At 38.8% G+C, this 23,768-nt stretch overlaps 1 protein-coding gene across 1 annotated transcript in view; it reads left to right on the top strand.

Moving 5' to 3' along the window:
* The window catches only part of ROCK1 (Rho associated coiled-coil containing protein kinase 1), a 123,474-nt gene that overhangs the window by 51,801 nt on the left and 47,905 nt on the right, over positions 1-23,768 (top strand). Inside the window, exons 5-12 of the mRNA XM_040974022.1 lie at positions 2,056-2,231; positions 2,926-3,010; positions 4,235-4,379; positions 4,692-4,830; positions 6,937-7,028; positions 16,083-16,242; positions 19,228-19,288; positions 23,282-23,370. Coding sequence (XP_040829956.1) covers positions 2,056-2,231; positions 2,926-3,010; positions 4,235-4,379; positions 4,692-4,830; positions 6,937-7,028; positions 16,083-16,242; positions 19,228-19,288; positions 23,282-23,370 — 947 coding nt within the window. The remainder of the gene's footprint in view (positions 1-2,055; positions 2,232-2,925; positions 3,011-4,234; positions 4,380-4,691; positions 4,831-6,936; positions 7,029-16,082; positions 16,243-19,227; positions 19,289-23,281; positions 23,371-23,768) is intronic.

The raw sequence follows: 23,768 nt of genomic DNA, 5'->3' as shown, positions 1-23,768 counted from the left end.
TATTTGCTTATACTTTATAATGAAGATGGTCTTATGTAGCATATTAGTATTTTGAATAAAAAGGATATAGGAAATATTGAAGACACACAGTAACATTTTAATAAAGAAGTGTTTTTTTTTTAAAGATTTATTTATTTTTATTGGAAAGGCAGATATACAGAGGAAGATATTCCATCCATTGATTCACCCCCCAAGCAGCTGAAACAGCCAGAGCTGACTCAATCTGAAGCCAGGAGCCAGGAGCCTCCTCCGGCTCTCGCACTCTCCCTCTTCTGGGTCCCAAGGCTTTGGGATGTCCTTGACTGCTTTCCCAGGCCACAAGTAGGACACTGGATGGGAAGCGGGGAAACTGGGACATGAGCTGGTACCCATATGCACCAGACCCTACAGTAACACTTTAAATTTGAAAAGTTTATTCCATTTTTTTCAACCATGTCAGTCAGTATTTTTCCAGGATTTGGTGTTTGGGGCCAGGCAGTTCTTTGTTGTCAGGACTTTCCTGTGCTTCCGTTTTCCAGGATGCTTTTTTATTACGTTTAACAGTGTCCTTGGCCTCTACCTGGGAGATGGCAATAGCAGCCTGCCTCACCCATACACCTGCCAGTTGTGAGAAACAGACACGCATGGTTTCAGGTTTTATTGAGTAAGCATTCGTGGGGAGGGGTGGGCAGGACAGTATTACCTCCAGTTGAGGAATACTGGTACATGAGTGTTCAGTGTTCTTTTAAAGAGTTAAAACAGTAAATGATGTAATTGTTACTTTCAGGGCTACATTTACAATTTAGACATGCAGAGCTTCATTTATCTTCCTCCTCAATTAGAAGAAGTTCTTTATGTATAAGTAGAATAAACTACTGCCACATTAACAATATTTCTCATTATGGAGCCCATATTAAAAATTGTAAACTTTTACTTGACATGATCATGAAATACCACTTGGTTTTCTTATCTTTCCTCTTTCCCCTAGATTTTTAAACTAAAAAGTCTGCAACTAAAAAATTATTAAACACTGTTGAAAAAAATCATTTAACAGTGTTAGAAAAAATAAGATAAATATTTTAAAGACATTTGAAAAGTGTATCTAGGTGAATTGGGTATTATTTTTCCCAGAGCTTGTTTTGTTTTAATTTAACTCTCAGCTTACGTGTACTTAAAATATTCTTCCGTAAATTTGTTCTGTTTGCTTTAGCCTGTTATTATAATAGATATATGCCTTATGGTATAGCAAATTCTGCACCGATGAGTTTCTGTTGCCCTCTTCCCTGTTAGTTGCTTCTGCTCTTTCTTGAAAGTTAGTTAATTCCCATTAGATATGAGCCCAGAATTTTATAGATTAATTCATTATGTTGTTCATTAAGCATTTGTTAAGCAACTCTGAACTGCCCTGTATTCAGATGCTGACTGAACAACGCATGGGAAAGGCAAATTAGATTCGGCCTAGCACTTGTTTGAGTCTTCCCTGCTCCACTTATAATCCAACTTCTTGCTAATGTGCCTGGAAGTCAGTGGAAAATGACCCTAATGCTTAGGCCCCTGTCTTCCACATGGGAGATCCAAATAGAGTTCTGGCTCCTAGCATTATGCCCATAGCTAGCCACTGCAGCCATTGCAGCCATTTGAAGAATGAGGCAGCAGATGGAAGATCTGGTAGTCCCTTATGCTTTTCTAGGAAGATTATAGTCCCAGCTCTAAGGATCCCCCTGAACATGTTGTTATACCTAAGGACTTCTTCAGAATTGTGGTATTGATGCTAATTTAACAGTAAACCTCAAAAATGTGTAAGTTAAATCAAGTATTTCTTTGCAGTTCATAGATTCTTTAAATTCTCTTTAAACTTTAAATACTGTAAATGATTATGAAGAAAATAGGGTCTCCATGAGATCCTATATCTCTTCAGGATAACCGGTTTATATATATATGAGTCTTTATGGTATTTATCTTTCTTTTAAAATTAAAGTTACAACTACTAGTCAATAATTTGATTATTTTAGTTAATTACCACATTAGTATTTTTTCTCAAACAAGTTTTTCTGAGTTTGCTTGTTGTTTTTACAGCTTTTTTATGCATTTCAAGATGATCGTTATTTGTACATGGTCATGGAATACATGCCTGGTGGAGATCTTGTAAACTTAATGAGCAACTATGATGTGCCTGAAAAATGGGCACGCTTCTACACTGCAGAAGTGGTTCTTGCATTGGATGCAATCCATTCCATGGGTTTTATTCATAGGTAAATATTAAAGTGCTTGAAATTTTCTCATTTGTTTAAAGGAATGCTGAAAAAGAATATTAACATTTTCCAGGCTATATCCACCTATTTTCCTCCTTTCTAATGTGAGTGGCATTTCAGAATTTAAAACTGTGAAGTTTTAGCTTTAGCATTTCAGGTTAATATTAATATAAATATATTTTTAATATTAATCTTACATAACTTTTTGGTATTCTGAAAAATCCAAATCATTGGTTTTCTGAGATATACATACAGGTCTTAAATACTTTAATTTTTGTAGCACACAAATCCGATTGCTTTTGTTTAGTGAACAGGTCACATATGTTTATTCATTAAAGGAAAATTTTTATTTGTTCTACAAACAGTGCTTGAATCCTATTAGCAGTTGGTGTGTTACATGTTCAGTATAAGCCATGAAAGCGACTTAGACCCTGTCTGGAGGTTGCTCACAACTTCCCTATCTTACCTATTCCAATTACCTTTTATGTTTATGTATTACCTTTTTTTAATGTTAATCTCTCTCTTTCAAATGGTTTCCTTGATAAATTTCAATTTGTACATGTAGACAGAGAATGCACGTGGGTCAAGGGTAGCCTTGTCTAGATTAAATAAAGATACTTAACCTAAATTACTACTTTATATAGTTTTTACTAGTATCTGATCTGCTTATAAATCCTTTGTTTTTCTCCTTCAGAGATGTGAAGCCTGATAACATGCTGCTGGATAAGTCTGGACATTTGAAATTAGCAGATTTTGGTACTTGTATGAAGATGAATAAGGTTAACTAATTAGATTCTTAATTGTTTTTGCTAACTCAAGATAGGTGCCTCTTTAGAAAATACTGTAAGGATTTGCTAACCATATCTACACTTGTTCAAGATTGTTGTGACCTTATTTGTTGGGCCATATACCGTGGCTTCAGTGTGCTACAACTGCTTCTTCCTGATTATTTTTTCCTCTCTATTTGGGGTAAATGTGGATTGCCAAACATATTAAATCTTATGTAACAATTTTCTAATATATACCCTCAGTAACTACAATGGTAGATAGCTGAAATATGACTAAATTATTTGTGTCAATGTTAAAATTAGACTTTCATAAAAATTGTATTTCAGTAAAGTTATTTTACCATTTTATTTTCCTTCTATTAACATATGAAAGATTTTGTTGCTTACTTGAGACAGTCCTAAGATGTAGCCATTCTCACTTTTATCATAAATGACTTTGTACACTCCAGAAGAAGCAAGCATACCAGTCTATCTTCAGTTGAACCAGTTTATCTTTGAAAATTTAACAGTAGTCAGAGTGCCATGTTTATTATTTTAAAAGGAAATTTATTGGCTAAAAGGAAGCACTATATGGGAACTTTCTATGTGAACACTTAATTATAATTCTGGATTAACAGCAACTAAAATAAATAAGTGCATAAATAGCTTTTAGAAGGAGAAGGCATTAAAAAATGCATGTCAGGTATTCATTGCGCCTGATAGTGTCATGCCATTTTCCCATATATATGCTTTCTCATTTTATATTTATACAGGCAACTTTTTCAGGTTTGCTTTGCTATTTCCAGCACAGCTAAACCAGACAACAGTTTTTGGAAACAATTTTGAAATCAGTATTTGTATTTATATTTGTTAATGTTATGAAATGTTTTGCTCTGTTAGCCCCTTGGTCTATTTGTATTGGCTTATATACCTACTCTCCACAATGAGAATGGATATATTAGTTGGGGGGATAATAAATTGTGGCAATGTGTCTTTCTGTTGAGTATTTTTACAAAAAAAAAAAAACACCAATGTACATATTTGTATAGACATAGTAGTGTATATTATATATCATGTAGACAGTATGTATTTGTGATTAAGCTGGTTATGGTTTGCTTTTAAGCTTTGATATTTTATAGCAACAATTTGAGGTTCTAAAGGTTATGTTAAAAACGAAGTAATTTTTAGGAGTTTATTTGTCTCCTAATTTAAAATTTGACCTACTTCTTCTTTTAGGAAGGTATGGTACGATGCGATACGGCAGTTGGAACACCTGATTATATTTCTCCTGAAGTACTAAAATCCCAAGGTGGCGATGGTTATTATGGACGGGAATGTGACTGGTGGTCAGTTGGAGTATTTTTATATGAAATGCTTGTGGGTAAGTAAAGGAAGATTTTTTTTCTATCTCTGATACAGTTCATCCCATTTGGTTCCTTGTAATATAATGCTTACTACATTGAGCGTGTTGATTTTGTTTTAGGGAAATAAATATGATTCAAACCTGCTTTTTCTATGTGTTTTAAAAACTTAGAGGTTAGAGCAACATTTTGATCTCATTATAAGTGTTTTAGCTTAGCACATCCTTAAGCATCTTTTTGAACAAATAGCTTTAATTTTATTTTTCCTTTGAAATTCATTATTTTTCAATTTTTTTTTAATTCTACTTTTGTTTTCCCTATCAACTTTTCAGGTGATACACCTTTTTATGCTGATTCTCTGGTTGGGACTTACAGTAAAATTATGAACCATAAAAACTCACTTACCTTCCCTGATGATAATGACATATCAAAAGAAGCAAAAAATCTAATTTGTGCATTCCTTACTGATAGGTAAGTAATCTTAGCATTCAAGTTCTGCTCATTCCAAGGAATTCTAATATTGCCGTTGAGCTTTTAAGATCCATATCTGAGCTACATATTGAGTCCAAGTAACTGTTTTTGTTTTTGTTTTGAGATTTGTTTATTTAAAAGGCATAGCTACAGAGAGAGAGTGTGAAATCTGCTGGTTCACCCTCCAAATGGTTGCAAAGGCCGGGGCTGAATCAGGCCAAAGCAGAAGCCAGAAGCTTTTCTGGGTCTGTCCGTGGGTGGTATGGACCCAAGCACTTGGACCAACTTACACTGCTTTCCCAGGTTAGCAGGGAGCTAGATGAAGTGGAGCAGTCAGGGCAGAAGCTGGCACCAATATGGGATGCCAATATTGCAGGCAGAAACTTAACATTCTATGCAAGGACAACCTCCAAAGTAATTTTATAGGTATTAATGTCTCTTATTAGAATAAATTTCACAATCCAGGATATGTATTAATTTGAAGCTTTTTCCTCTAATGCTAGCCAAAAATATGTCTTATAAGTTATATCATTTTAGATTTATGATATTCTTGTTTTGCTTATTGAAATAAAATAAGTGGTATAAAACTATAAAAATAATATCTTTCCTACCTGCTTTCTTGTAAATAGCATGATTAAATAAATGTATATGCATGTATGTAATTTTTTTAAAGTTATGTATATGTTGTATATATTCTTAAGACTTTTTAAATTTAAGAGTAAACTTGGTATATGACTTAGTAAGATTACATTGAATGTTTGTATGTTGCTAGATAAATTAGTAGGGAAGCCTAGTACTTTTAAATATATTTCCATTTGAGATCTGCCTTAGTTCAGATCAATTTCTGTTTCTTCATTACTTTATTTATAAGAATTTGAGGGCCCGACACGATGGCGCAAGTGGTTAAAGGTCCTCGCCTTGCACGCCCGGGATCCCATATGGGCGCCGGTTCTAATCCCGGCCTCCCCACTTCCCATCCAGCTCCCTGCCTGTGGCCTGGGAAAGCAGTCGAGGACGGCCCAAAGCTTTGGGACCCTGCACCTGCGTGGGAGACCCAGAAGAGGCTCCTGGCTTCGAATTGGCATAGCATCGGCTGTTTCAGCTCACTTGGGGAGTGAATCATCGGACGGAAGATCTTCCTCTCTGTCTCTCCTCTCTATAAATCTGCCTTTCCAATAAAAATAAAACATATCAAAAAAAAAAAAAAGAATTTGAAAAAAGTTGTAATGTTAAAACTTATATTTTAATTTAATGAACTGTGCTATGGCAGGAGGCTGATTTGGTGGCTCAACAGACTAATCCTCTGCCTGCCACATTAGCATCCCATATGGACACTGGTTCTAGGTCCAGCTGCTCCACTTCTGATTCTGCTCCCTGCTTATGGACTAGAAAAGCAGCAGAGGGTGGCTCAAATCCTTGAACTCCTGCTCTCACATCAAAGGCTCAGGAAAAATCTGGCATCAGCTCAGCTTGGCTACAGCCATGTCACCATTTAGCGAATGAACAAGTAGATAGAAGATCTCTTTCTTCCCCTCCTCTCTAAATTTTCCTCATGTGTGTTAGGTGCTATGGATATAGAAATAAGAAAAATATGCAATCACTTTTCTCAGATTGCTTTCAATCCTTTGGAGGATATATACAAGCACATTTACAGTGCAGAAAAAATATTTACCGTGGAATAGGTACTATTTGCTGGGGGGAGAGGTTCTCCAATCTAGTCAGGGAAGTCAGAGAAATCTATTTAGAGAAAGTTTAATATATCTAAAGCAGTTTTGTCTTTTACCTGTAAAAAAGGTTGGGCTATATTTTCTTTGTGCATAAGTGCTTAACCGGAGTGCAGGTGATGCTGATTTCTCTAATACAGCTTAAGGCATCAAAAAATTTTGTGTATTTTTTTTCTGTACTGTTTTTTCAAATGATTCTTTCATGTTCTTTCAGTATTCAAGTTATTTTGTATTTGAGCTGATTGTTACGGTAACAATCTGTGTTTTTTCAGGTAACATAGCACTACTTTAGTCATCCTGCTGTAATATGGCATTCTGCCCACAAACAAACCTGGACATATCTCAAGTGACTAATTACTTTTCTCCTTCAATCTCTTTTCAGAGAAGTGAGATTAGGGCGAAATGGCGTAGAAGAAATCAAACGACATCTTTTCTTCAAAAATGACCAATGGGCTTGGGAAACACTCCGAGACAGTAAGTTATTTTTTTCTGTCACATTACAGTGCACAGTTGAAATTAGTTGCACTGAATAACCTGTTGAAATTGCCTTGCTAAACATTTATGTATATTTGATGAAACTAAGAGCTACACAGATACTGCATGGAGATTGTTCTGCTCTAGTTAAAGTAAGCGTTTTTGTTTGTTTGTTTTGTTTTTTATTAGCAATTTTTTTATTTATTTGGGAGATAGAAAAACAGATATAAAGGACTCCCATCTGCAGCAGGCAGGATTGGGTCAGATGTAAGCCAGGAGCAAGTCTCCCCTGTGGGTATCAGAGACTTCTGCACTTGAATCAGACTTGCTACCCCCAAGGAGGAAGCTGGAACGGGGAAGTAGAGCTGAAACTGAAACCCAGGCGCTCTGATGCTGGATATGGGTATCCCAGGCTGTGTCATAACTGTAGCACCAACACCCACCCCAAGAATATCTGACATCATTGAGGAAATTGTGGTGCTGCTAATTTAATATGCCACTCGGGATACCCAGATGAAATATGTAGATGTAATAGAACAGGTTCAGCAGTCTTAATTGAGCATGTGAGTTTTGGTGGATTGCTTTTATTTTAGTTTCGCCATTATATAGGAAACCACAAAATAGGAAAGTGAAATAAAAATGTATGTTCTTGAGAAAATGTTATTTTATTGTTTTTGTTAAGATCTAAAATTTAAGGAGCTATCAATATTGAAATGCCAGAATTTGATCTTAGTCTGCTTATCAGGATATGCAAAATTAATTATATGTGATCCTGTTAGATATAGCAACTTTTTTTCAAAAATAAAAATATGTTGCATATAAGAAGCTAATTTTTAGTTTAAAATATTATCTTACTTTTAAAGTTGAAACTGTGAAAAGATTCACCAGAATCTTTGTACAACATGGTTCAATACATATATAATGACATCAGAGGTTTGTATCCTCTGTGGAGTTGGGAGGCCAAACTATCTGACCTGTTGAAGTCTCAAACCCTTTTCCCTTTCCATTTATCTGTCCTTCCCCCTGACTTCCTACTACCAGTTGTAATAATCATTAATCATGTAAATAAACTTAACTTAGGCACAGTTACAAATTAAATGTTTATCCTGAGGACTATATGTAATTGATAAGCAACATGGCAGCTCTTTGTAAGAAAAAAGTCTTGGTAATTTTGTTTGACTAGGTGATGCAGGTTTGCCAGTACTAGTGAAGTATTCTTTTTAAAATTTAATTTATTTTTAATATTGTTTACATAATTGAGAAGGATGCACACCCGTGTAGGTCTTCAGTTAGGGTGGAGAGGGTCAAAGAATGGAAGAAGGCAGGTGGGACAAATGTTTCAATTTTTTTTTCTCCTGTGTCTGCAGTGGGGAAGTGGAGGTATAGTCAAACTGCTTATTTACTGTCAAACTACATCAGCACCCAGGGATAGGGGACCGTCCCTCGATGACACCTTAAAGACCTTGATATAGGGAAGATAGTTCCAAGACATTGTCAGCTTTGTTGTACTGAGGTTGAGGAAATCTTTCCAAGGTCTGTTGGTTGACAAAGGCCAAATTAGTGCATCCCAGGCCCAGAAACATGTTGCAAAGCTTGGCTAGAAGAGCAGTTCTACCTGTTCTGATTTTTATCCTCTGATAAGGCAGTCAGCATCCTCTGCTGCCTACGTGAGCCGGCTATCATGTCCCTCGTGTGCATCTGGACATGCTGTTCGCTGCACAGGCATCAGCACCTGAGGACGCCCAGTGCTGATGCATGCACTCATATTGTGATTTTCCCTGTGGCTGGGGTTTGAGTCCAGCAGACTAATCGGGGAATCCTCCAAGAAACCTTGCCTGGGGTGACGTCAGACTTGATGACTCTTGTGTGCACCAGCCAGTGCAGCAGCCTGGTCAGTTTTGCCCCCAGCCTCATCTCTTAGTCAGCTGATGGGTACTGTGGCTAGCACAATCCAGCACACAAGAAGATGCTATGGGCTTCTTGAGGTGATCCCCAATAACTCCCACTAGTACCACCCCCAGCCCTGGTTTTTGCATGTGCCGGTCTGCTGTAGCCTAACCTAGCCTACCTCCCACCTACCTCTAATGCACATCCTTGTGTGCTGTAGCCCAGCTTGCCCCATACACTTATGCCAACAGGTGCTACTATGATCAATCTGGTCGTCCCTAGCCCTGGTTCAGATGCTCACCAGTGGGAGCTTCAGTCCAGCAGGAGAGTGCTCAAAATTCCCCTACCAAACCTACTCCAGCAGTAGATATTGCACCTGCCAGGCCTACTGCTATCCAGGATCACATGACTTGGAGTCATTTCCAGCACTTGCCAGCAGGTACTTGGCCTATTCTGGTTTGCCTACACCCATTTTGCTTTTGTACACACCAGCTCTTATACACTAGCCCAGCCTGGCCAGCCCCCATTCTCCTCTCCCATGATCACAAGTGGAGGCACCAACCCAATAAGGGAGTCACTGAGGTTACCCCTACCAGGCCCGTTCCCAGCCCTTGGTCTTAGTGTGCCAGTGGGTGCTGCAGCCCAGTCTGAGATGGCCAGCCTCTAGTCTCAGCATTCACCAGCAGGTGCTACAGCCTGGCTCAGCCTGGCCCACCTCAAGACCCAGCTTTCACTGGTTGTTACAGCAACTTAACCCAGCCTGGCCTACATTGTCCCTCTTGTTAACTGGCAGGTATTGTGGTCCAGCCCAGCCTGGCCTGCGCTGAATTCTGGTTCTCAGTCATGGCTGTGTGTGCTGTGAATTGGACCATTATAGCCCACCCCCAGGCCCAGCTCACACACATGCCAATGGGTGCTGCAGTCCAGCCTTCCCTGGGCTGCTCCCAGACCCGGCTTTCACACTCACCAGTGGCAGCTTCAGTGGAGTAGGGAAATTCCCTAAGTTATCCTACTAGGCCTGCTCCCAGCCCTGCATCTTGTGGATGCTGCAACCCAGCTTGACATGGCTGGCCCCCAGTCCTCACACTCACTCTCAGATACCATGGCCTAGCCCACTGGTCAGCATCCATTCCTCTCTTACCAGTGGATACTAAACCTGGCCCACTGAAAAACCCAGCTCTCCTGTGAACTGGTAAGTGCTGCAGCCTAACTCAGTCTATCCACACCTATTCTGGCTCTCAGGAGCACCATCAGATGCTAGGACCTGGCCCAGTCTGGCCTGTCCCCAAACCCAGCCAGCATATACAGCGGCCTTAGCCATCCTGATATGCCCCCAGCTCTGACTCTCACACTCACCAGTGGGAGCTCTAGCCTGACAGGGTGGGGTCCCCAGAATTCCCATAGCAGGCTGGTTCCCAGCCCTGAATCTTGTGCTTGCTGGCAGGTGCTTCAACCCAGTCTTGCCTGGCCCACCCACAGTCTCAGCTTTGGTTGGTCAGTGTTGAAGCCTAGTCCATCCATGCATGACCCACATTCTGTCCTGACTCACTCATGCCAGTGGATGCTGTATCCTGACCCACCTTCTCTCAAACCTGCCCACATAAATGCCAACAACTACTACAGCCTTGCCTGTCCTGTCCTACCCTCATCCCCACTCCTGTGCTCCCCAGTGGAAGGTTCAACATAGCCGGGAAGTTCCCCAGATTCCCTACCAGGTGCATTCCCAGCCCTGGAACTCAAGGCTAACAGCTGCTTGGCATTATCTACCTTTATCAAGTCATGGCCTGTTCGCTATCCTGCAGCGATGGACTTGGTGCTCCGAGCCTATAATAACGCACATGGACCACTGTGTTGGTGAGGTAGCCGAAGTTTATTAGTGACACCAGGCTTTTATAGACTGAGGCTCACATAGGATAAGTGAGGAGGTATTGAGGAGCTTACTAGTTCCGATAAACTTTTCTACAGAACCCATCAATTGTTTCCACACCCTTCTTTGAAACTATCTGTTTGTTTTGTATATCCAATCAGTTCTTATACAAATGATATCCTATCAGTTGTCATCCTATGTTTGCTCTTCTTCTACAAATCACAATGTCCTTCTACACTGACCTTTGCATATGCCCAGTGAGTGCTATATCCTGGCCCAGCCCAGCCCCAGCCCCAGCCCAGCCCCAGCCCAGCCCTAGCTCCCCGCAAGTATCAGGTGAGTTCTGTGGTCCAGCCTGGCTCAGCCTGTCACCATCCCTAGATCTCTGAACAAATTGGCAGGTGCTACAGTCTCAGAGGTCAGCACACAAGTCCCCTACAGAATCTGCCTCCAGATCTGGTTCTCTCGCGTTCTAGTAGATGATGCAGCCCAGCCTGATGTGGCCCACCCTGTGCCTGAACATTCCACAGTCAGGTACTACAGCTTAGTCCAGCCAAGTATCCCTTCACCCCCACCCTAGCCCCAGTTTTTGCATGTGCAAGTAGGCAGTAAAGCCATGCTATTTAGCCCAGCCCAGGTCTCCCACATGGGCAAAGGCCTTGGCCTGACCAGACATGCCCTCCAGTTTGCCTCTCTATGCCATATCATTTCAACTTCCTTGTGCACCTGCAAGTGTTGTGGCCTGGTCCACGGAAGATCCCAGAAGTTGTTTGTTGGGGTCTTAAAACATGCTGCCAGCCACTGCCCCTCCAAATATTTCCCCAGATCCTTTTCCCTGGGCAGTCTGCAGCGTAACCCCTCCCCCCGGGGGGGCCGGAGTGGTGTGTCCCAGTCAGACATTCCCCACATATCTTTTAAAAAAATAGACAACTGTACTGGCACACTGGTATAGTTAAAACAAGTTTGGCATTAACCAGGCCCAGAATGCTCACCAGCTGTTGGCTGTTTTTCTCCCAGCAGTGTTAAGACTTGCCCAAGTACAAGGCAACCCAGGCAGTTACTTACAGCTGGAGCTAGTGAAACGTTCTAATTATCAAATGTTTTTAAAGAAGTGAATACAGCTTCAAATACAGTACACTCATTGTACTAGGCTATAAAATTGTCTTAGAAAGGAAAAAGGGAAATAAATTCCTTTGGAAATTAAGAAATTACACCACAACAAAGATTGTCATTTACTAACTGGCTGTCTGGATAAGCTACAAAAGCAGTTTGACCTTGGGAGAATTTAGTAATAGTTATAGGCTGGAAAATAAAGAACTTCCTACTCTTCCTAAGTAAATAGGACAGCGTGGCTATCTTCAGGCTACAGTATAAATTGCTGCAAGAGAAAGAAATGAACAAGTAGTAAAAAATGCTTAAATTGGAAAACTTTGTTTTTATTGAAGTTACGTTGTTGGTTACATTTAAGAAGGCTGAAAATGTACAAATATCTTCATAAGTTTGAAAATTACTTAAAATGGAACAGAAGAAGATACAAAGAATTTTGGATTGCTGAAAAATGGTTTTCAAAGTAATCACATATAAATAGCTAAAAAGATCAGTGAAGCACTCTGAAAAATAGGGAAGATATATATTTATTTTCAAAAATTAACATTAATTAGGAGAGAAGTTAGCAAGTTGATATTGTGTGCCTGTTTCATGCTGAGCATTATTCTTTTTCAAGCACTGGCAAAACACAGTGAACAAGCCAGCCAAACTTACCTTGAGATTCATAGTGTCATGCTATTGAGCAGTTCAGAATTTGATGGCACTTTATTATCTTATATAGCTGTACCTTTAAAATATAACTGCTTTTATACATGAAGAAGATAGAGTGAATCACTTAATTGATTTATAGCAAATGAATTTTATATGCTGTTATTCCCAACGTTACTAATATTGATTACTATAATTTTTTATCTTCTTAAATTTTATTTTGCTATCTACTGTTTTATTATAGGATAGTTTGACTTAGTATTCTTAGGAAAATTCTGATAGCTTTTTCTAGTCCTAATGGGTCTTCCTTAGTTGTTATTGAAAAACATGAAAAATTGAAGTCTGTGCAACTTATTGTTCTGGTCTTGCCTTTCCCTCTTCCTACCCTTTCTTCACTTCCCACCCTTAAAATACCAAGAATATTTTAATCCTGAACTGACCACTCTGACCTCCTAAATATTTAAAAATTATGTAACAGAATTTCTTCTGAAAAAAATTTTTTTTAATCTCCAGTTTTCTTTGGCAAAGTTAAACTTTTTACAGGTAACAGTTCTTTTGTTGGTTTTGCCACTTAGATGACTCCAGATTGCAATAACAAGTTAACCTTCAGCTTGTACTGTTTGGTAATGTTTGGGAGCAGGGTCAAAATAGCCTGAATATTGGCAGGATTACCATGGGATTCCTTATCTTTTTCATCCTTCACTTACATGTAAAGAGTAATGATTGTAAAATTATTTTTCACTCATTTGAGATAGAATTAAAGAAGCGACAAAGTAAGGTTTAAAGACCCAACATAAAGGAAATGAAAAGATCCAAATAACTTCTTGCAATTCTCTTTGAGAATAAATGACCATGTCAGGATTCCAGTGGTAAACTTTAAAGACCTCCATCTTTTAGTGTTATACGTGCCAAAATAGAAGGACTAACAGTTGATAAAAGTTGCTCCCTTGGGAAAAGAAAATGATGAAACATATTACATAATCTAAAACATGATTAATAATATGTTGAGCAAAATGCAATAACTTACAAGTCCTTGTAGAGGCCCTACTGCCCACCTGGGAGTTCCTAACTTCACTCTAGCCCAGGTCCAGCTGCTGTAGATATTTGTGCAGAGTGAACTGTTGCTTTTTCTGCCTGTATCTTCATTTCTGTCTTTGTGCTACTAAGAAAAATAACTTAAAGCATTTAAATAACTACTCAGAGAAATAAATTACAGCATTTAAGTTTATATTTCCTTGGAAGTAATGGTCAGTATGCACTGAATAAAGTCTTCAGATTTTATTCTATGCATCTTAATATGAGACATAAGACTTTCACAGCATTATAATGGATTCCTTTTCATGTAAGCTTTAAAACATAGAGTAGTGAGGACCCAGTGCAGTAGCCTAGTGACTAATCTCTTCTTCGGCTGTCATGCACTGGAATCCCATATGGGCACCCAAGTTTGTGTCCTAGCTGTTCCATTTCCTTCCAGCTCCCTACTTGTGACCTGGGATAGCAGTAGAGGGCATCCCACAGTGTAGGACCCTGCATCCACATGGGAGACACAGAGGAGACCCCTGGCTTCAGATCAGCTACAGCTGTTTTGGCCACTTGGGGCGTGAATCAGTGGACAGAAGATCTTTCTGTGTCTCTGTCTCTCCTCCTCACTGTAAATCTTTTTCAGATTTATAGAGAAAGGGAGAAAAGTTGAGAAAGATCTTCCCTCAGTGGATTCATTATCCAAGTGGCCAAAACAGCAGGAGCTAACCTGATCCAGAGTCAGGAGCTTCTTCCAGGACTCTCACACGGGTGCAGGGTCCCAAGGCTTTGGACCAGCCTTAACTGCTTTCCCAGGCCACAAGCAGGGAGCTGAATGGGAAGCGGGGCCACTGGGATATGAATCAACACCCATATGGGATCCCAGTGTGTACAAGGCAAGGGCTTTAGCTATTAGGCTACAACAAAAAGGGCCCCAAAATAAATAAAGCTTAAAAAAATGATGTGGTGGATAAAGCCACAACCTTCAGTGTCTGCATCCCAAATGCCCAAGAAAACTGTATAGTTTCATGATTTGGGGGGTGTAGGGGGCACCAAAATTGCCTCGTTTTTTTAAGTTGTATTGCTCTATAAGCCTTTTTTCTTTCTTTTTGTTTTTGTTTTTAATTTATTTACATTTGAGAGACAGAGAGGTAGAAAGAGCTCCCATCTGCTGGTTCACTACCCACACAAGGCTGAGAACAAGCCAGGAGCCAGAAACTCAATCTAGGGCTTCCATGTGAGTGGCAGGATTCCACCTGCTTGAGCCATCACCTGTCACCTTCCAGGGTGTTATTATCAAGAAGCTCCAATCAAGAGTGGAACCAAACCTTGATCTCAGGGATTGCAGTATCAGATGTGGGTGGGTGTCTGAAGGAACTTCCTAAACACTGAATAAAATGCCCTCTCGTTGGCTTGGTTTGGTTTCTAATTTATGTAGGTTTTATCATATTAGCAAGATTTTGGCCATTATTCCTTCAAAGATTTTTTTTTTCTGCCACTTTCTCTGCTTTCTACAATTCATGTAATTATGTTGGTTTGATAGATAGGGTCCCACAATTTTTTTAAACTATGTTCACTTTTTTTGTTCCCTTTGCTCTCTCTCCTTCCTCCATCATCAATCATTCTTCCTTAAAGTTTTATCTTTTCCAATTGGAAAGCCGACATTAGGGAGAAGCAGATAGAGAGCTCCTCTATGTCCTGGTTCTCTCCAAGTGGGCTGCAGTGGACAGTGTTGGGCTACTCCAAAACCAGCGAAGTCATTCAGAATTTAAGCGAAATTTTTCTCATTTTAATACCACTCTAAATTGTCTTATAAAAACATTGGGTCCAGGCCCAGCGCAGTAGCCTAGCTGCTAAAGTCCTCGCCTTGTGTGGACCAGAATCCCATATGGATGCCGGTTCTTGTCCCGGTGGCCCCACTTCCCATCAAACTCCCCGCTTGTGGCCTGGGAAAGCAAGCAAGGACAGCCCAAGGCCTTGGGATCCTGCACCTTCATGGGAGACCCAGAAGAAGCTCCTGGCTCCTGGCTTCAGATCAGGTTAGCTCCAGCCATTGCAGCCTCTTGCGTGGTGAATCAACGGATGGAGAACCTTTCTCTTTGTCTCTCCTTCTCTCTGTATATCTGAATTTCCAATAAAAAAAATTAATAATAAAGTAAGTCTTCAAAAAAAAAAAAAGATTGAGTCCATCAGAGAAGATATCACACATTTGCTCTGAATCTCTTTAGAAGTCTCCCTGATGTATGCACATTTCTTTTTGGAGCTTCCATTGTCTGGTTCACTCCTCAAATTCCTGGAATGGCCAAGGTTGTGCCAAGTAAAAGCAAGGAACCAAAAAATCAATGCATGTTATATATAATGATTAATACTAACCTTTTTAATCTAAGTAAAGCATAGTACAAAAGATTCAACTATTTGGAATTTGTGATTCACAGGCTACTTGTAAAAGAGAAACATTAACAGTTGATTTGAAATCTTTATGTGTTAAATTTGCAATGAATAACTAATATTGTTTCTGTTTTTAGCTGTAGCACCAGTTGTGCCTGATTTAAGTAGTGATATTGATACGAGTAATTTTGATGACTTGGAAGAAGATAAAGGAGATGAAGAAACATTCCCTATTCCTAAAGCTTTTGTTGGCAATCAGCTACCTTTTGTCGGATTTACATACTATAGCAATCGTAGGTAAGTATGCTAATAAGTGATTTTAGGAGTAACTATTAAGAGAAAGTTGAGATCACACACAAAGATTATGTCCTATCATTTTCAGTGATGTGACATTTCAAATATTTCATGTTTAATCTTGTTAAGCTTCATTTGTATTCAGGATACTTTTAAAAAAGTTTTTGAGTGATAGACTATACTGAGGATAGTCTGACAAAAGATGTTAATACTAACATTTTAGTTAATATATTAAATCCCAGGCTTAGAGTTCTGCAATATTTCAATGACATAATATTTCAGAGTTAACAAAAGTGATAAACTTATTACTCAAGTAAAGTCATTATACGCATCCTGTATGAGGGGATGTAATGAGTCTCTAAGGAGTTAGGATTTATAAATATTTGGGATAATAAGCAGAATTTTCTAACATTATCATTACTGTATTAGAGCTACCAAGGCCCATAATTTTCAGCTCTGCAAAGATTTTTTTCTCCCAGAGCCATTTAGTGAATTCACTGTTAAGCAATTTATGCTATTGCCTATATTAGCTTATACAAAGACTTTAATCTACTATGCCTCCGTTTTCTCAAAAGTATGGATATAGGTAGCAGTAATATTTGTTTCATGGTGTTATTATAAGAGTTAAATGAATCAAAGCATAGTAAAGCAGTTGGAACAGTGCTTTGCATAAAATAAATTGTTAGGATTACCATTACTCCAAGTTTTATTTCAGACTTGTTTTTATTTTCTTAAAGATTTTATTTTATTTTTATGGAGCTGGCATGATAGCCTAGCAGCTGTCCTCACCTTGAATGCACTGGGATCCCATATGAGTGCCAGTTCTAATCCCGGCAGCCCCGCTTCCCATCCAGCTCACTGCTTGTGGCCTGGGAAAGCAGTCAAGGATAGCCCAAAGCCTTGGGTCCCTGTACCTGCTTGGGAGACCTGGAAGAAGATCCTCACTCCTGGCTTCAGATTGGCTCGGCTCCAGCTGTTGCAGCTACTTGGGGAGTGAACCGTTGGACAAAAGATTTTCCTGTCTCTCCTCCTCTTTGTGCATCTGCCTTTCCAAAGTTTTTATTTTTATGGGAAAGGTAAATTTACAGAGAGCAGAGACAAAGAAAAATCTGTCCACTGGTTCACTCCCCAAGTAGCCACAACGGCTGTAGCTGAGCTGATCCAAAGCCAGGAGCCAGAAGGTTCTTCCAGGTCTCCCATGTGGTTGCAGGGTCTCAAGGCTTTAGGCCACCTTCTAATGCTTCCCAAGGCCAGTAAGGAGCTGGAAGGAAGTGGAGCAGCCAAGACATGAATTAGCACCCAGAAAAAATACCATCACACACAAGGTGAGGATTTAGACACAACTATATCGTGAGACCCAGATTTCTTGTTATTTTAAAGGCAGATTTTTACAGAGAGAAAGGAGAGACAGAGAAGTCTTCTATCCATTGATGCACTCTGGAAATGACTGCATCAGCTAGGTGATCCGAAGCTGGGAGACAGGAGCTTCTTCCCCGTGGGTGCAGGGGCCCTAAGACTGCAGCCATCCTCTGTTGCTTCCCCAGGCCATAGTCAGGGAGTTGTATCACAAGTGGGGCAGCCAGGCCTGGTGCCCACATGAGATGCCAGCATTTGCGGTCAGAATTAGATGTGCTGTGCCACCACACCCACCCCTCCATTAGTCTAAGTTAGTGTTAGCTTTAAACATTTCACATGTACTTGAGATATAAGATAAACATTTAACATTATTCCAGTGTGCTGATTCATTCATTCATCAAATAGATTTGTTAAGTTACTCTTTGTTGAGTGTATATTAAGCATCAAGGGGCAGGGAGAATGAATGAATCATAACACATTCTCTTGAAATATATCCTGGGAAAAGATGAATTATACAACAGGTTGGTAAGTACCACATAATGGAATTCTAAACAAGGTGTTATACCACTAAATACAGTGAACCATATGGCAACACTTACTGGATTAAATCTGTCTACTATTATTTTCTGCTTACTTCAAAAAGATATGCTTCTAACCAAATTACATCCTAGTGAAATGATATTAGGTATCTTATTAGATTGGAGTAATTGCTAAATTTGATGTTATTGCAGTTAACATTATTTTATAGTTAACCTTGTTTTACAGTGAAGGGTAAAAGTAGAAACTGTACTGAGTTTTTTTTAAGTGTCATTACTGATCTAAGTGCTATTAATAAAGTGTTGGCAAAATAACATGCAATTTTGGCTATACTGGCAAAATATGACATTGTTATTCCTCAAAAAAATATACTTCCCTTTACCCGAGCAAGTGTTCCTCATTGTGCAGGTGTAACTGAGTTAAACATTGTCTTTAAAATAGCCTTAGGTTAAACTACTTGCTAATATACTAAGTCCTTTTTGTAAACACTCAGAGAACCTTAAGTGAACTAATTTGGTGGAAGTGTAAACATTACAGCAGTTATATTGCATGTAAGATTTACAGGTATTTTAAAGATATATACTCAAACTTTGATTCTGTTGTCAGCCTTTTCGGCAAAGAAAACTCTTTAGTTTCTTTTTAAACCCAGAAAGGTGATGTCATGCTTTGCTGAAGGATAGAAAATACCTGTAAAAGCTTCATCCTCATTCTTAAGATCCAAAAAGCTCTGAAAAATTAAGTGATTTTCACTTGTTTGGTGGTAAAAATTATATGTAATCTGTTCTCCTGGCTGAAATATCTTGTCTGAGTTAATTTGAGGTTATTTATCATTTGTGTACTACTATGCATGATATTCATATGTTTTGCTGGAGAAATATTAAATCATATGATTAAAAAGTAGTGCTTTAGTCTTAACTGGGGATGTAATTTAATGTATCTATGAAGTTTCTAAAATAAAAAAAATTATTATAAGTCTTGTTATTTTTAAAAAAAAAACCACAACAAATATTGGACATAAAATAGGCATGTAGTATTGCTTATGATTGGAAATAAAGAGTTTTCATCCTGTTTTCTTTTTGAAACCTGCTGCCCCAGGTATTTATCTTCAGCAAATCCTAATGATAACAGAACTAGCTCCAGTGTGGATAAAAGTTTGGTAGGTATTTTCTTATCAGTTTTTTATAAAGCATTTTGTGGATAATGTATTTTTTTGTGTATGTATTGCAGTTTTTAACGTGTTGTCTCCTCTCCTCTCTAGTCTGATTTCTTGCCTGCATTATCAAATGGGATAATATAAGTGGAGTCAGTAAGCTCTGAATTACCGCTTAGATAAATTAGAATTACAAATACATAGTAATCAGTATGTCATTAAGAGTCTTGACAAGGAAATAGATGATACATTTAAGTGATTTCAATAAAGATAGTTTGTGTATGTATGTGTGTATGTATATATTGTAGTAATTGAAGGCTATTGCCCTGATGCCAAAGGGGCAAGGAGAAGTATTCTTGTTCCTGTAACTCAGAGGAAGTCTGGCATTCTTGGGCTGTATGAATGCTTCATTTCTTTGCTTCCTCATTTTTGTTAAGTATATTAACTGCAAAGTCATAGAGTGTGGCCCATCCCATGCTGTCTGTAGATTTTAAGGCATGAAGGACATGGGGAATGAAGAGTAGTCGGTGTAGTCACCAGCATCCCATTTGTTCACTGAGAAGTAAGTAGGAAATAAACTTCTAGTTATCACTTGTATTGTTCAGGTGGTTCATATTTATGAGATAGAGTGTTTTCCCTGAGAAACAAACAAACAATTACTTCCTTACATTTGAAAAAATCTTTGATTTAACAAGGACTTTTCTGGGAATTATCAGTAATCCTTACTAGCTGGCTATCCTTAGGAGCATTCTTTTACTTTTTTGTGTTATAGCATACATAATTTTGATAGAGCAGGAAAGAAGACAACCATTTTTTAAAATCCCTTATAATTTTTCTCTCATTATTTTTACTGTTAAATATAAGGGAACATGATAAAATGGGAACGTAAGGAAAAAAGAACTATCTGTACCTGTTAGCTGTTAGTTTTTCTCCTTCAAATATTCATCCCAAGAGAGCTACTTGCTGTATTATATAGCTAACCAGAACTTAAAAATTTTTTTAAAGATTTATTTCTTTTTATTACAAAGTCAGATATACAGAGAGGAGGAGAGACAGAGAGGAAGATCTTCTGTCCGATGATTCACTCCCCAAATGACTGCAACGGCCAGTGCTGTGCCAATCTGAAGCAGGAACCAGGAACTTCTTCCAGGTCTCCCACACAGGTGCAGGATCCCAATGCCTTGGGCAGTCCCTGACTGCTTTCCCAGGCCTCAAGCAGGGAGCTGTACGGAAGTGGAGCTGCTGGGATCAGAACCAGCACCCATATGGGATCCTGGGGCGTTCAAGGCGAGGACATTAGCCACTAGGCTACTCCACCGGGCCCATGAACTTAAAAATTTTCTAATGTAATTCAGGAAGTGCTTTGCTTTTCATTTGAAAGATTCATTTATTTTTATCTGAGAGGCAAATTTACAAAGAAGGAAGAGACAGCTCTTCCATCTGCTGGCTCATTCCCCAATAGGCCATAGCACAGAGCTAAGCCAAAACCAACAGCCAGAGGCTTCCTCCAGAGCTCCCATGTGGATGCAAGGGCCCTTGGATCTGAGCCAGGGCATTGGTAGGGAATTGAATCAGAAGTGGAGCAGCCAGAACTTGAATTGGCACCCATATGTGATGCTGGCACTGCTGGCAAAGAAATAGCCTTCTAAGCCACTGTGCCAGCCACAAGAACTTGGAGATCTTTAAGATGAAAACACTTTTGATCCAGGCGTGGTAACAGTAGGGAGTTGCCTTGTCCCTGGAGTTGGCTTGTCCCTGCTGTCACTATGTTACCATCTCAAGATCGTAAACACGTGTTAGGACTTCGAAGATACTCGTTTTTTCTTTGGGTTGTTCTTATCCAGTGGTGATTGCCCTTAGTTTTTGTTAGTGGCTGCTATCTTTTACATTTTGCTAAGGGGAAGAGTATTATTTATATTAGCTTAGAACTAAGCGCAAAAGTCAGCTAGCTTAGTTTTCAACTGTTCCTTGAAAATCTAGCAAAAATCATGAACAGCTTTTCAAGTACCACATACAGTACATAATTTTCTATCCTCATCCTATATTTCTACTGTGCTGCACTTGACAGAATATTTGCTATTCCTTGACACTTTTATAACATTTTTGTGTGCAATTATTTCCTTATTGTTTTTTTCTTACTGCGTCTTTGAATTTTATGTTTTTGTCCTCTTTTGGATTTTCTTTCTTATTTCACCAAATTGTGTTTCCTCATGTTTTGATCTTTGCTCTAATTATTTTCTGTAGAGAATCTCATCGACATCCAGCTTCGCCTCTTAACTGTACCCTGAATTCTTCCCCCTCCCTCTGCTGCCACTCTTCCTGGATAAGTCTTAAACATAGCCAAAGCTATTTACTCTTTTTTTTAAAATTTATTTACTTATTTGTTTTAAGGGTAGTCAGAGAGAGAGAGAACCGTGTTTGCTCCCCAAATAGCCACAGTGATTAGGGGAAAGCCAAGCTAAAGCCTACAGCCTCCATTTGGGTGGCCAGAGCCCCAATACTTGGGCCATCCTCCTCTGCTTCTCTCAGGTGCATTCTCAGAGAGATAGATCAGAAATGAAGCAGCCAGAACTTGAACCAGCACTCAGATGTGATGCTGGCATTGCAGGTAAGGGCTTAATCTACTCTGTGCAATGCCAAGCACAAAGTCTCACCTCCGTAGGCTTTCTACTTATTCTTTTTTGTGTTGTTTGTCTTTCACAACAATACTATGTACTTTATTAGATATAGTTCCTACAGCTTCTACCTCACATTCTTTTATTTTCAAGATTTATTTATTTTATTGGAAAGTCAGATTTACAGAGAAGGAGAGACAGAAAGATCTTCCATCTGCTGGTTCACTCCCCAAGTAGCCACATCGGCCAGAATTGAGCCAATTCAAAGACAGGAGCCAGGAGCTTTTTCTGGTACTTCCACATGAGTATAGAGTCCGAAAACGTTGGGCTGTCCTCCACTGTTCTCCCACGCCACAAACAGGGAACTGGATGGAAAGTGGAGCAGCCAGGACCCAAACCGGCGCCCATATTGCCTCCTGCCACATCAAGACAAGAATTTAGCCACTAAGCCATCGTACCAGGCCCAAGGTCATATTTTTTTGCATGAACTGATTCAAAAGTCTGTTACTCTTCCTAGAATTGCATTACTATGTAATCTGTTTATTTGGATCATTATTTGCTGTCTTCTGAAAGTTTTAACAAGAAACTAGGTTAGAAATGGTAGAAGCAAAGACTTAAATCAATCCCAGTACTGGCCTCCTGCCTCCCTCCTGTGGACTTTTGGATGCAGTTGTTGATTATGGCTAAATAAATGATACCTTCTACCGCTTTCTCCTCTAGATGAATTTTTCTCATATTTTAAATCTTCTCTCGAATATTACATAATCCTTAAAGAACTACAGTGACTACATGCCTTCAAAATACCATTATGTAAATTTATTATGTGTGTTAAATTACATATTTATGCCATTGGTTATCATTGTGGATTGTTTTTGCCACTTTATATTACTGTTGCATAGCAAAATGACTGACTTATGAATCAATGATGAGAGAGTGCTTGTTAACAAAAATTTTTAGATAGGAGAGAAGTAAAATTTAATAGTGATTTTCTAAATTGATTTAAGAGATCATGTGAACTTAGTATTTTGATGTCAGGCATTTGGCAGAGTGTATAAATTGCACTTTGGAATTCCCTCCTCCCATATGAAAGTGCTTGGATTTGAATCATGGAGTCTTGAACTTCCAGCTTTTTGCTAATCCACAATGCATGTGCTGGGATGTGGAGTTAGTGGCTAAAATGTTTGTGGGAGACCTGTCTCCTGGCTTTGTCCTGGCTCAGCCCCAGCTCTTACATTCAGGTAGTAACTCAGAGGATGGGAAAGCTCTCTCTGTCTCTGCCTTTACTTGCCTTCCAAATAAATATAAATTAATAATTTATACTTACTATTGTTGGCTTTTCTATAAATATTCTTAGTAAAATGAATTTTTGTTTTTTAAATTTAAGCAAGAAAATTTGCAGAAAACTATCTACAAGCTGGAAGAACAGCTGCATAATGAAATGCAGTTAAAAGATGAAATGGAGCAGAAGTGCAGGTGAGAATATTCTTTCATCATATTCGTTACTTAAAGTTTTATATCACAATAGTTTAAAACTTGTATTCTGTAAACACTTGAAAGTAGATGGAATTAAGGTGGGGAAATAAAAGTTACAGCTGATAAACATTCATGAAGAACATCTTCATTAGACATGAACTGTAATTGTGTTATAATTAGGTACACATGTGTTTTCCACAATTTCAAGTACATTTGCTCTTGGCATTCTTCATTCTTGTAAGTTTGTCTACATTGCTCATTCACTGAACTTGCCCAACCCACTGCTCTCATTTTCATTTTTAGTTTGATAACTAAAATACTAACTAGTGTACATTAAATAAGGTGCTCTCTGAACTACAAAATCTTGTTAAGATTCACAGATTTTCTTGCCATTCTGT

Source organism: Ochotona curzoniae, unplaced genomic scaffold, assembly GCF_017591425.1.
Source record: "Ochotona curzoniae isolate NIBS_2020 unplaced genomic scaffold, NIBS_Ocur_1.0 contig_2364, whole genome shotgun sequence".
In the NCBI taxonomy this organism is placed as follows: Eukaryota; Metazoa; Chordata; class Mammalia; order Lagomorpha; family Ochotonidae; genus Ochotona; species Ochotona curzoniae.
This window is presented reverse-complemented; position numbering and strand designations above follow the sequence as displayed.